This window comes from Ambystoma mexicanum, chromosome 6q (genome assembly GCF_040938575.1).
Source record: "Ambystoma mexicanum isolate Mex_15411 chromosome 6q, UKY_AmexF1_1, whole genome shotgun sequence".
NCBI lineage: Eukaryota > Metazoa > Chordata > Amphibia > Caudata > Ambystomatidae > Ambystoma > Ambystoma mexicanum.
This window is the reverse complement of record NC_090937.1, coordinates 1,197,257,542-1,197,272,117: the sequence shown is the minus strand read 5'-3', so window position 1 is coordinate 1,197,272,117 and position 14,576 is coordinate 1,197,257,542. Positions and strand designations below refer to the sequence as shown.

The following is a 14,576-nucleotide window of genomic DNA, read 5'->3' as shown; positions in this document are numbered from 1 at the left end:
TAGCCAATAAACAACAACCTGTAATTCAGACACCATCACTATGATTGGGCAAACCATCTAGATTCTCATCTGTAGAGACAACATGAGCTTCATACAATATGCTCACACATGCAACTTCAGGTAAGCATGTGTATCTACTTCATGTTATCTGGACACTATCGTGCAGACCTATTTTGCATAGTTGGAGCCACGATTGGAGGACATCACTGGTCATTATGAAAACACCCAATATGCCACATTAGCATGCATATCTACCTCACACTTCACACCAAAGTTTCACTCCAACAAGCTCTGTCTGGCTGGACTGTTGCAGTGCTTTTCTAACATGTACCTAATGTTTCACAGTGACAATACCATGCATTAGACTAAGCAAAAACATGCTACACTTCTCTGGCCATCAATTATTAAACCCATATTTTTTCCATGTAGAACACAAACTAACTCGACACCCTTAAATTCATACACCCAGGCTGCGTTCCACACAGCAGAGGCTGTGGTGTGCTCTAAACATGTCTATAAACATGACAGCAAATAATTTCCTATTTTGCTTTTACGTTTACTTCACTCTCCATAAAGGAACATTGAGACTAAAAACATTGAATATGTACACATTTTCAAGTGATCCCAGAGCAATTGAGTTTATGTTATATTGCTATAATTTCACAAATTAATATACAATGTTGTATTAAAGTTCACTTTGCGGTGCCATTTTCATATAATCTGATGTTTCTCCCAAAATAGTTGTAATTTTATTGCGGTGCCTCTGTGTTTCCTCTGTTTTTCTGTAGCACTGAATGTAGTTCTTGCATAAGATTAGAGGGTAACTTATGTATCACCATTGGTGGCTGTATTGGTGCGTCTTCTTTTTTCTTGTGTGCTTTTGAGTCCACTGTGGCTGTAGAGTGCATTTTATTTGTGTCTTCCAGGCCGATCATACTACGATGTTTCTTTGCCTGACTCCGGGATTTTTCCTCCTTTCGTTCCAGGCAGTGTGCTACCATGGAAGCTCTCTGTTTCAAACTGGAGTTCTCGTCCTCTGTATCTTTAGGCCATAGTTCACCCATCTTTTGTGTCGCCATCTGAAGATCTGTACTCTACACAAAAGAAACCAACATAACATTAGGCATAGAAGATACAATTTCCTGTACGTCTGCTGTTATGACTAAATACTCCATGGACAACCATTTTGGATTCATGACCCTATGGGAATTAACATGGCATCGTTGTTCCCCATATTGGCTACTTCTCAATATCCTTGGAAACGTCACAGACATGTATGTTTTTCTTCCTGGGAGCATAAAGCAGCTTGGGGCAATTGGCAGCAGCTCATTGGGCTGACCAGCATATGATGTAGGGACACAGAAAAAAGTAATTGGCCCTCATTACGAGTTCGGCGGTAACCATGCCGCTAATGGCGGCATGGCTTCAGCCGAAATCGCATCGGGGTCCGGGTCCTCGGAATGAGGACTTACCGGCCATTCCGAGTTCGGAAGGCCCAGTAATTCCTCCCTCCAAGGACCCAGACACGGTCCTTCCCCATTCCCATTTCAGCCCCCATAGGGCTGAATGGGAATGGGAGAGTGAGCAAACAACGGGCCATTACGAGATGGCCCATTGTTTGCTCCCTCTTCCCCTCGCCGGACCCAGTAAGTACGCCTGGTTTTCCCAGACATGCTTACCGTTTCCCGCGAGGGGAACTTGTAATGCGGTGGTACAGAGTGAATGGCGCCGGCACCTTTTACGGTGCCGTTCACTCCGTACCGCCAGTGTCGTAATGAGGCCCATTGTGTGGCATTCATGTTATATGTTTTAGAGGTGATGTACCTTAGACTGAAGAGGGCCAAAACACTGTCAGCTCTTGGTGTGAATAATTCCATAAGGTTGGGATGATCCCGTTTTTATCATAGGTAGGGACTTGATGTTTAGAGGTCAGTCTGTAGTCAAGTTTTCATTAAACTTGCAGAGAAGGGTTCTTGAAATAGAATTGTTTTAAATGATTGCATGCATAATAGAACATTCTACTGGAGTAGTTGATCGTTATGGAGCTCATTCCACAGATTCCTGACAATGGAAAGCATGTGGGGTGCATTTAAGGCCCTAAACAGAAATCCCTTTCACCTGAAAAACCACATTTAAAACTACACCAAAAACTGCTGTGCTTTGCTTTCCCAGTCTCATGAGTGGCAAACAGTTGAACACTGTAACCCAAAAACGGCCCTGCGTTGCTTTTACTTCACCTGAATGACAAGAAGTTATACCCTGCTTCTGAAAAATGGCCTTCTTTTACTTTTAATTCACATGAGGGTCGAGAATTTCAACACTACAACCAGACACAGCTTTTGATTTCCATTTCACTTGAACAGCTGCCCTTTAAAACATTGCCAACGAAAAACAGCTTTGCTTTTGCTTTTATTTATGTCAAATCAGATAACCATGTCGAAGGGGGCATACACCTCATTGTCAATGGACCAACAGCAAATGCAAACTCACTCAAAAAGAAGAAATGTAAGAATCCCGTAACCTACAAGAAATTACTTGCACACATGTGAAAAAAAGAGAAATTACTTTAAAAAGCCACTGTGAAAGGATAGCTCTGCATGCACAGAAAGGTCAGGGAAATATGATGTGTGGGGGTTGACTAAGCAATGTACATTATGTTTCCACCCACAAGACTTCAGTCACCTTTGAAGAGGCGCATAATACCTGAAAAGACTGTTTGGGCTAAGGCAGGAAACTTCTCAATTGTAAGCCCTGCTTCCCACTGTAAATTGCACCTACTACTGAATCATATCAAAATGACATGTGGTGGTACTGAGGGTGTCATAATTCCCTGCTCTGCCAGACTTGAAGTCAGGGCCCCGGGAATTTCAAAGAAAGCAAGTGTGGCTAAAACCTGACTGGGAGGTGTGAGCTCCTCCCTGTATCCACGACCAAGAACAACTTCAAAGGGGGATCATACAAATATCTGGTCATACAAATATCTGGTGGTTTATCCCCCAGCTGTGGGGGATAAACCACCCCTCCCACTGAGGGGGACAGGTCCTCCCAATTGACATTAAAAGACTAATTCCATTTTTAGGCAATTTAGCAGCAACCAGTTAAGACTAGTTTCTGGCTGCTCAGAACCTGTGATAATTATGAGATTTAATGGAAAGGTAGAAGATAACAGTATGAATTATGAAAATGACAATAATATACCAAAGGGCCTATGACCCAGTAAAACCGCATACCTAATGCATATGGCCGAGGCTAGTAGAATTATGAAGTTATGAGCCATAACTGGTTTTTGGCAAAAAAGTGGCCAAAAGAACAAAGAATGGTAATAAATGCAACTAGACAGATGGTGCTCTCTTCCATTGAAACAATCATGCCAGGGGGGGGAGAGAGGAATGGTAAACTGTCCTATCCGAGCAGTAGGAATAAGTACAGAGTACTCCCTCTAGATTGTAAAGTTGGTGATGCCAGTTGTGCTCTATAAGGGGGAGTGTACTAAGTCAGGGAGACACAAACATCTGGGGAGACAGGAGAAGTAGTCAGCTGAACCATGCCATCTTTGAGAGTGCAGTGACCAGATCCCTTGCCTAGCTGTCCAGAGTGTTCCGAGATCCTGCTGGCTTTCCAGAATCCCAAACCAAGGCAGAGTGCAGTGAGCAGACCCCTTCTCTAGCTGTCCAGAGTGTCCTGAGATCCAGCTAGCTTTCCAGAATCCCAAACTAAGGCTTACTTTGTAAGTAGCAAAAAGAAACTGTGCTAAAGTGCACAAGCCCTTCCTTTTTGTAGCCTTGCACCTATCGAAACTCCCATTAATAACCCCATTGAAACCCCCTATTGAAACACCATTGAAAACCCAGTATTGCCAGTGTAATTCAGTCACCTTCCCATAGAAGAATCTGTGTTTTGTCTGTGTATGTTAGCATATTCCCTTTGGTAAACCTCTCAGTGTCTGTGTACATCGTTAGCATATTTTTAGTAAATCAACTAATCCCCCCATTGAAATTCAATGGGGGGATTCAATTACTACTTGTGTTAACACCCCTAGTGGGGATTATGGATGTTTCCTCCACGGCATGTCTGCAATCAATTTTGGTGAGTACATTATTGAACTGTCCATTTATTGATGTTGATTGGGATGTATGTTCATTTCTTGCCTGTATATGTGCTTGAAGCACTTCATGTTGTAGACGGTAGCCTGCACCCTTTAGCTGTCAAAGTACAAGTTGCTTGAAATTCGAAATTAACCAGATCAATTCCTTTTGCCTACAGTTTATCTGTTATGTGTCCCTGTCCCTGAAAACCGTTTTTCCTATTCTGAGCTAAACCCCTTCCCTGTGTTGCCTGTCATTGCAAATCCAGTGTAAAACAAATTTCCATTTGCCATGGTATGTTTCCCCTTTGCCTTTGTTTTCTCCCAAAACCGATTCTCCTACTTGGTTTCTATTGTTGCCCTGGTGTGCTGAATAGTAGTCTCTAAGCATCCCTATCTCCTCAAGTGTAAGCAACATGAATTTCCTTTCATTCTGTCCCCTAGTAGTTGTGAGTAATAATCAAAATCCCATTCTGACATTTTGCTCCAAAAACAGGTTTTCACTTTTTTGCTGGCTCCCCATCTTGGGGTGGTGGGCTTTACCCCAAAAACGATTTTCTCTCTCTATTCCTACTTCCTTGCCAATGCCTTCAATTCAAAGGAATCAAGTTAGCTGATGTTTGGGGGTGAGTGTTGCATGGGGGAGTGCTAAACCGTTGGTGTTATCTCTTTATAAAATTGTTCTTTTTCTGTGTTGTCATTAGAGATTGTGTGAATTGTAACAGGATATCGTAACCTAATTGTTTTGTAGAGATTAGTGTATTTGTGTTACCACAGCATTGGTGGCTGTGAAATTGTTTTCCTTCTTCATTAAACAATAAATTAATAAATATCTTATTGATACACACCGGCCTGATTCCTGGTCCATTGGGACACAGGGTGGTTGTGGAGGTTGGGTGCAAGATGGGTTGGAGGCCTACTCAAACAAAAGAATCTGTGGTTTATTAAAAATAAAAAACACTTTATTTTACGTCACATTAATTTTCGGGGAAGGAGTCCCTGGCTATAGTGTGCCATGTAATAATCCCATGACAAGCAGCAGGCCAACTTGACATGCCTACTTGGGTTTAAGATGCTTAGCAGCCCTGTCTTACTCAACCTTAGGTTCATCATGTGTTTGTTAAATTAGTGTTAGTTGGAGAGGTACTTGGGCTGGATGCTCCAAATGTCATGGTAGTCAGTGCATTGACATTTGAAACTTGCTTTTTGATCAATGGAGGGATTTCAGTCCTTCGTAAAGTAGTAATTTCTTTGAGGGCTATCTGCTCTTTCCAACACGTGTTTCAGAATATTTTTGGTGAGCCAGAATACAGAGTATTGTAGTTATCCATTGTTGACAGCAGCGGGGCTCCCCCAATCCATACTCTGTGTTGGTACACGTAGAAGATGTTTCTTCAGAATGTAGTAGTGGGTATTCCTGGTTAGTATTTATGTAATGTTTGAAAGAAGGGTCTGCATCAAAAATGTCCCATACATACATCCTCTATTCTACAATAGTGAATCCAATTGTACACTACCGATCTCCTGCCCCATTGGTGAAGGCCAGGAGATTGGTAGTGCTTTGGTGTTCCAAAGCCATAGATTCCAGAGCATGTTATTGGTTTTAATCCTGCTCAGACAGAGCCAGCACTCACACTCTGTCTTGAAGAGTGTGTAATTGTCCTCCTGCGGGATTCTGGTGGTGACCACTGGTATTATCTATGTGAATCTTAATCAAAGCATCACCATACAGATTTGGTAGGGGGTATTGGAAGGTTCAATTGCCCTTGCAAGCAGGATCATGCTGGGACAAGAAATAGTCCTGTAGTCCCGGGCACCAAATAAAAAAGATGTCCGGCCCCTCACCTTAAAAAAGTGACTGGCACCTCACCTAAAAACAAGTGGCCCTCAAACCCCCACCTGTGAATCGCATCAATTCACATCTTTACAGAACATGCTACTTATTGTGGGTCAATGGTGTTTGTTGCATAAATACTGGTTAGTATTTATGTAATGTTTGAAAGAAGGGTCTGCATCAAAAATGTCCCATACATACTTCCTTTATTCTACAATAGTTAATACAATTGTACACTACCGATCTCCTGCCCCATTGGTGAAGGCCAGGAGATCGGTAGTACTTTGGTGTTCCAAAGCCATAGATTCCAGAGCATGTTATTGGTTGTAATCCTGCTCAGACAGAGCCAGCACTCACACTCTGTCTTGAAGAGTGTGTAATTGTCCTCCTGCGGGATTCTGGTGGTGACCACTGGGATTATCTATGTGAATCTTAATCAAAGCATCACCATACAGATTTGGTAGGGGGTATTGGAAGGTTCAGGCTGGGACAAGAAATAGTCCTGTAGTCCCGGGCACCAAATAAAAAAGTTGTCCGGCCCCTCACCTTAAAAAAGTGACTGGCACCTCACCTAAAAACAAGTGGCCCTCAAACCCCCACCTGTGAATCGCATCAATGCACATCTTTACAGAACATGCTACTTATTGTGGGTCAATGGTGTTTGTTGCATGTAATGTTTTGTGTAAACGCTTCAGAAAACCAGTGATAACGTTCCTTTTGTTCTTTTTTTCAAAAGACAACATCATCACATAGCTAAATCCTATAATTATTTTGCAGAACCAGACTCAAGGCATGTCTACTAGTCGCCATCAGTAATGAAAATAGATTGACTGACAGGATTGTAGAGAATCCCTACGTGGGCATTTGTGGGCAGTGCAGTGAATGGGGCAACCCATAGCTATAAGCATGCAGTCGGTGGGAGTAAACCTCTACATGCCTGCTCCTCAACACAAAGCCCGCTCCATATGAGCTGGCCCTGAAAACCCATGCCAAGTACTCTTTGGTCATTGAGTGACTAATGCCACCTAGGTGCCTAGTGGCCAAAACCAATATTAACACTTTTAGAAAATTAAACACATTCATGCTGATCATAACGTTTTTTATTCATAAAACCAAATATATTTCCTGAAACTCTCTATTGACAAAAAAGACATTTTTCATTACATAAACTAAGTATATCTCCGATAATGCCATGCAGTGCAGTTCCAAACTAGTCCTGGCTGCAAGCAGTATGTGTGTCAAAGATACTCCACATCTCGTTGCGACCGTTCCCATTAAAATGTCGGCAAATGAAGACCTAGCATCAAATGCGACCCTTCCTAGCTAAGACACGCCGTCCAATGGTGTGGGTCACTGCATCAAAATCTACAGATGTTTCTAGCAACATTAGAAGAGCAGTTTGGCTCCCTTGTCAGCAAGTGAAACAAAATCTTTCGGGATAATTGGCAAGTACAGGCAATACTATTTGTGAGAAAGATATGAAAAGGATTTGCTTTTAATCCTTTGATGACCGTACTTAAGCAGAGTACTCAAGTTTTACAATTCCATGCAATGGAAAGCCATGCATTTTCTTGCAATTCTGGGAATTGTGGTTTGCATTTTTAACATTTTAAATGCATGACTACAAATCGCAGAAACCCAAGCAAAAAGGGACTGTATGGCACAGCATTTTGCCATCTTAACCTAAGTGGCATATTCCCTGCCTCCTGTCAACGGAAGATAAAACTGCTGCTTATAGGGCATTGTGGTGCCCTAGGTGTCCACTGAGGATTGATGACCTTTGGCTCGGGCTGGACATTAGGCAACAGGGTCTACCTGAAGTGCAGGATCAACAGGCTATTGGGGGACGGTTTATTTCAGCCAAAGTGGGACCGTTTAATGATTTAATTCACTTTGCAGAAAGTAATTTTGACCAGTGTCACTGGATCGAATGAGCAGGACTTTTCCTGGACTTGCATGGATTGCGCATGCCTGTACAAGCCGTCCTGAGCACAGAGTGGGCGAAGCCTGGGCAGAGGGCTGGCAATGGGGCTGAACAACAGAAATGGGGAATAACTTGCAAGGAAGTGGGCATTCCGAGGGATGGCCTCAAGGCAGTCCCTTGCACGGCCACCATTGTGTGGCAAGAGGCATATTCGTGGAATCGATCGCACAACGTCTCGACGCAGAAATGCCCATGCAATTCCTTCATAGGATCTGCCACCCGAAAACTGGCGTAAGTACACTTGTGCAAAGAATTTTCAGTGTGCAGATGCGATTGCATGTAATAATTCGGGGTGCATGTACTCAATCAGGTTTCCAATGTAATGTAGGGGTGCACGTACGCTGTGCAGGAACATTTTACGACGGTTAGCAGGCGCTTAAGATTTTATCAAGTTACGATTTTTCATACGCATGTTGTCGGGGTGCCGCAAACAGTTACGGGGTACCCTGCGCATGCTCCCCGAGTTGCAGGCCTACTTACAGGAAGCCCCGCGCACTCTTTGAAGGACCCTGTTTGGGACTGCGCAAAGATAGCTGATCTGGCAGTTTGCTGATTTGCGTCTGGGCTTGTCAGTGGCGTTCCAGCTAGGACTTGCGAATACGATTACTTTGATTGAACAAATCTATAAATATGCATTGCGCTCAGATTTTCTTAATCATGAAAGCTTGCATAGTGGCTTAATCGGTGCGTGGCCATTGAGATTTTTTGGCACGTAATTCCATGAATCGGGCCCCGTTTGTCTGGGGGGAGATCTGTGTTTGATCTGCTGGTTGCCGGATCGAATCCCAGCAAGGCCAACTCAGCTTTTCATCCATCCGAGGTTGGTAAATGAGTATCAATTTCAATTGGGTAATAATAGTAATGTATATAAAGCACTTTAGATTAAAGCGCTATATGAAAAAATAACCAATTATTATTATTATGGGTTTGCAAACACTTCCACATTACCTACTTGGGCTATTACTGTTCTTTTGTGAGCACATCTTTCCCTAGTGCTGCTCGTAGCGTATTTGCTGTGTATGTCGGTGAAGTTGCACGTGCTGATTGTTTCTGTATGCGAGTGTTCTTGTTCTGCTGTTATTTGGTTTTGTATTTATGTGCTTGCACGTGTGTGCATGAGGGATCAGGGGTGTCAAAGTGGTCTAATCTTACATGATATGGGTATTAGTAATACTTCCTCAGTTTGAGAGAGAGTAGGGGTAATTCATGGAATCAAGCGCATAAGTGGTGCACGCGGCTGGTGCACAGAGGCGCGTGTGCCAGCCACGTGCACCAAAACCCATTTTGGTGCACAGCGTATTCATGGATACTTACATCCATAACCAGCCGTGGCACAGCGACCCTGCAGCAGTGCCAGTTATGCCCACAACCCCGTCCCGTGCGCCAAAAACATCTGGACAAATCCCCTACATGGCGCAAAGGCCAGTGGACCAGCATACAGCCCCCCAACTATGAAAACCCCTGCAGACAAACCATCACCCCTGGGCATGCCCCACATCAGCCCATCACCCCTGGCCATGCCCCGCAGGCAGCCCGTCACCCCTGGGCATGCCCCGCAGGCAGCCCATGCACCCTCCCCATGGCACGCAGGCAGCCCATCACCCCTGGGCATGCTCCGCAGGCAGCCCATCACCCCTTGGCATGCCCCGCAGGTAGCACATCACCCCTGGGCATGTCCCCCAGGCAGCCCATCACACCTGGTCATGCCCCCCCAGGCAGCCCATCACCCCTGGCCATGCCATGCAGGCAGCCCATCACCCCTGCTCATGGCCCACAGGCACCCCATCACCCCTGGCCATGCCCCGCAGGCAGCCCATCACCCCTGGGCATGCCCTACAGGCAGCCCATCACCTCTGGGCATGCCCCACAGGCAGTCTACATGGCACCATGCACTTGGGAGCCCTGACACATGTCCCCCCAGGACCACATTGACACCCTCCCTCCGGCCCTTGCTGATTTTTGCAACTACTCCTTTGCCTCTGGATCCTTCCTCTCCCCTCTGAAGCACTCCTTTGTGCATCCTCTTCTCAAGAAACTCACAGCTGATCCGTCTTGTCTAGCTAACTATTGCCCAAATTCCATCACTCCCTTTCTTGGCAAACTCCTGGAAAAGTTGGCCATCTCTCAGCTTAACCTTCATTCCAATTCTGTTGGCTGTCTCCATGACCACCAGTCTGGCTTCAGAGCTGCCTGAAGCACGAAAACTGGTCTCCTGAACATCCGTGAAGATCTGCTCTCCAACCTTGACTCTAACATTCCCTCTGTCCTCATCCTCCTTGATCTCTCTTCTGCCTTCGACACGGTCAACTATACCATCCTGCTCAACCGTCTCTGTGAAAACCTGGGTATCACTGATCAGGCTCTGGCCTGGCTGACCTCTTTCCTCTCAGATCGACCCTCCCAGGTCCAACTTGGGTCCTTCCTTTCATCTATCTTCCTCTCTACCTGTGGTGTTCCCCAGGGGTCTAACCTCTCGCCCTGGCTTTTCAACCAATACCTGGCAACTCTCGCCCTCGCCATTTTCTGCTCAAATTGACATTGCTACGCTGACGACACTCAACTCATTTTCAGGCTGCCCTCTACCAATCCTCTCCCTCTCTCATCTCTGATTGCCTAACTGCCATTCAAGATTGGTGTGCCACCAATGATCTTTGTCTGAATGCCAGCAAGATGGAGATCCTCCTCATCGGCACACCTTCACCATCCTTACCCCTCACTCTTTCGCTGGCCTCCCTTGGCCCTCCTCCTACCCCCACCTGCGAGGCTAAGAACCTCGGGGTCATCTTTGACTCCTCCCTTTCCTTCTCTGCCCACATCTCTGAGGTCTCTAAAAAGTCAAATTTCTGACTGCCCCTCCTCAGAGGTACTCTGCCTTTCCTCTCCTTCCCCCAGAAGCTCATGGTATCCCAAGCTCTGGTTCTCTATAGCTTGGACTATTGTAACAGCCTCTTTCTAAATCTACCTGCCTCTATTCTCCGCCCTCTCCAACTAATCCAGAACAGGACTGCAAGACTTGTCCTTGGCTCAAGCTCTGGGATCGTATCTCTCCAGCTCTGAAATCTCTCCACTGGCTCCAAGGATTAAATTCAACCCTCTGCATTGTCCATAAGGCTTTCTGGGGCCTGGGTCCAAAATACATTCAGCTATCCCTCCGCAAATACCTCCCATCTCAAGCTCTTCGCTCCTCTACCTCCAACTCCCTCAGGGTCAGTCGTTTTTCTAAGAAATGAGCAGGGGGTAGATCTCTGTCTTTGGCTGGGGCCTCCCCCTGGAACAGCATCCCTGCCACTCTAAAACTTGAGGAGAACCATCTCTGGTTCTGGAAGCATCTCAAGACCTTACTCTTTTCTTCTGCCTTCGCTCCCCCTCTCCCCTGCTGATCTGTTCTCTCTTGGCACCATGCACCTGGCCACCCTCTTTCCTTTGGGCCCAGGTACCTGCTCATACAGCCCCCCTTTTTCTTCCTGCACTTATCAGACCTACCCTGTCTGCTGCCTTAAACCTAGCACTTGCAAATTGCTGGCTGCATTACCACTGTTTGTTGCCTTTATTATTTATTTATTGTTATGTATCTGTTTCTCCTCTTTTTCGCACTTTCCACCTCTCCCCCTTCCATGCACTTTTCCCCTCCCCCTCTCCCATGCATTTGCACGTTCTCAATGTCACTGGGCCTAGTAAGATCGCTGTTTTGTTCTCCCCTGTTCCCCTCCATTGCCTTGTCGCGCTCTGAAACACTTGTGCACGAGCGCGATAGAAATAAAATATCAATCAATCAAAAACCCCCATTGATGGCAACCTGCGAGCAGGCCCCGACTCATGTCCCCCACCCCACCCCATTGACAGCAACCTGCCAGCGGGTCCGACTCACGTCCCCCACCCCCATTGGCAACCTGCCAGCAGGCCCCGCCTCATGTCCCCCACCCCAACCCCATTGACAGCAACCAGCCAGCAGGCCCCGACTCATGTCCCCCACCCCACCACCATTGATGGCAACCTGCCAGCAGGCCCCAACTCATGTCCCCCACCCTACCCCCATTGATGGCAACCTGCCAGCAGGCCCTACTGTAAGATCAACAAAGAATATCGAGGCTTAATACCACTAAAAATTGGATCTGCCAGTCATGAAGTCTAAAAGAATATAGATTTATTCTGTACAGATTCAAATATCAAAGCAGATAGCTATCTGGCTCCCACACCTCGCAGTGTGTACCAGAAAACACTGTGACGGGAGTGAGTTCTGGTCATCATAAACATGCAGTATTTATACACAGTACTGGTCATAGCCCAGCCCATCTCCAAACTAATAAGTTACAAATTTGGGTCTGTGCCCAGTTCACATAACAAATATACAATATTGGTTTATACTTTTGACATGTTGTCCCATCCTTGAAGATTCAATGGTACTGTTGGTTCTCCAGCTTAGGTTGATCCTAGTTTCAAGAAACAAATTCAATAGCTTATGGCTAAGGCAAATAGTTCTAGTTTGTCTACCATTCAGTTCTTATGTTTGAATATGGCTGAGGCTATTGATGCAGACAATACTTTAAATTGAAGTTCACTTTGGCTCCAAGGTTCCTTAAACATACTGACAACCTTTGTTGTAGTCAGCTGTGTAGATCTTTAGCTTTTTAGAGTAAATCTTTTTTCAAAAAATGTACAAAGGATTCCTTCAAAAACACACAGAATTAGTTTACATGCACTGTATATCACTGTTTGAGGGAGGATGAGTTTTGTAGACATAGATAACACTTTGAATGAGAGTTAATTCTGACTACAAGGTCTGTTTGCACGGGACAAATTGTCTGCTCTGCCAGCCCCAGCTGAAAACATGGTTAACCATTACTGAACAGAGAGCAAGAGTCAGAATCAAGATGGAGGATATTTTCCAAAATGGTGTTTGAAGTCAATTCTAATTAACTGCAGGTTTTAATACAAATGCGAAATGGCTTAGGATAATATTCATAATCAGATGATATTTATGCGAATATGGTTTAACACGACTTATGTCCTCCACCCCTCCCCCATTGATGGCAACTTGCCAGCAGGCCCCAACTCATGTACCCCATTGATGGCAACTTGCCAGCAGGCCCCAACTCATGTCCCCCAAAACACCACATCATACCTATACAGACCCATGGCCCTAATGCCAAACAAAATCCCACTCCCCTACCCCCCAGTACAAATACCCAATGATCCACTGCACCCACTCCCTACTAAATCACCCATTGCATGATAGTCTGAAACGAACCACCATGCCCATCAACAAATGTCTTACAGAGCCACACAGTGGCAACACATGACTGAGCAAATGATAACAAAATTCTGAAGGGTCAAGTATCCCGAAAAGAATGAAACATAGCTAAAACCCTATCTAAAATACAACTATATACAAAAGGTGGAGCAAAGTCCATGGACTCCAAATAATAATAAAAACCAAATAAAACCTATTCATAAATAACTATATAAAAAGGCGGCGGGCTAGTCCAATGGCTCACTCATTGATGTCCTGGGCCAGGACATCATCGAACTCCACTTCAATGTCCCGGAGGTGGGCCTCTTCCCTGGCTTGCCTCAAGGCCCGGTGCATGGAGTTCTCCACCCTAACCATTGTGAGCCGTGCCTCCTCTGCCCGCCGCCGCTCTGCATCTATCTGCTGGCCCAACCTATGCCACATGGAAGACACTCCCAATCCTGGGTCCTCCTGCCCACTGGCCGATGCCTGTCCCTGGGATGTTGAAGGCCCCGAGCCATGATCACTCCCACGTTGAGCCTGCTGCTGCCTCCAATGCAACTGCCTCTGGCACCACAACGGCATCCACGCTGATGGAATCCTCTGGTACCGCCGTGCGCGTGTCCTGCTTGCTGATGCCTGTACATCCTCCATCTGCTGGGGTCCAGTTGGTGGGGTGGCCACTCCTGCTGGACCTCCGACTCCCAACTGTAGCAGGGTTGTGTCTTCTACCAGCCTGGCCGTTGGCTCAGGGGCAGCTCCACAGGGGGCCCAGGTGATACTTGGGCAGGACGATGGCACGGAGGATGATTGGCGCATAGGGGTTCAGTTGAGGAGTGGGTTGCAAGACGTTCCAGCACACGGATGAACCCAGTGCCGACAACCTGTCCTAGTAGATCGACGCGGCCAACGAGGGATTGGAAATGATGTGCATTGTCCAGATGAGAACCCAGCATCCCGAATCCCACGTTTGTGCAACGCCACCCCAGCTAGGATAGGCTCAATCTGGTCACAGATTGCAACACCTGCAGGGAGAGGAAGGCCAGTTGTTGTATGCGCATCACCTCCCTGAAAATGGGTCTGGATGGAGGCATCGTTGCTGGTGCCAAATGATGCAGTCACAGGATCGGGGACAGGATTACACACAGGCACCTCTGCAGCAGCCTGTGCTGCCTCCTGTCCCTGCCCCTGGACTGCACCACTAGCACCAGTGGAACCCCCCCCACTAGGCCCCGTGTGTGGCCCTTCCAGACCTCCTACTCAACCAAAACCCCCCACCAACCTGGATGACTCCATGCCATCTTCCTCCATAGGCCGCTGTGGGGGCTCAGTTGCCCCAACTGCTGCCGAGGAGTCCACCTCCAAACTCCACCTCTTGGACCTCCCCTCGGCAGCTGCGGCCGTGGATGCGGCACCAGACTCCTCACTCCCAGAAGAGATGACT

The 14,576-nt window shown here is 46.4% G+C and overlaps 1 protein-coding gene across 3 annotated transcripts in view; it reads right to left on the bottom strand.

The window, feature by feature from the left end:
* Window positions 1-535: 535 nt before the first annotated feature.
* ARAP2 (ArfGAP with RhoGAP domain, ankyrin repeat and PH domain 2) overlaps window positions 536-14,576 on the bottom strand; it is a 1,740,202-nt gene continuing 1,726,161 nt past the window's right edge. For all 3 annotated transcript variants that reach the window (XM_069631830.1, XM_069631832.1, XM_069631831.1), the window contains one exon: window positions 536-1,094. In XM_069631830.1, coding sequence (XP_069487931.1) covers window positions 750-1,094 — 345 coding nt within the window. In that variant the 3' untranslated portion in view covers window positions 536-749. The remainder of the gene's footprint in view (window positions 1,095-14,576) is intronic.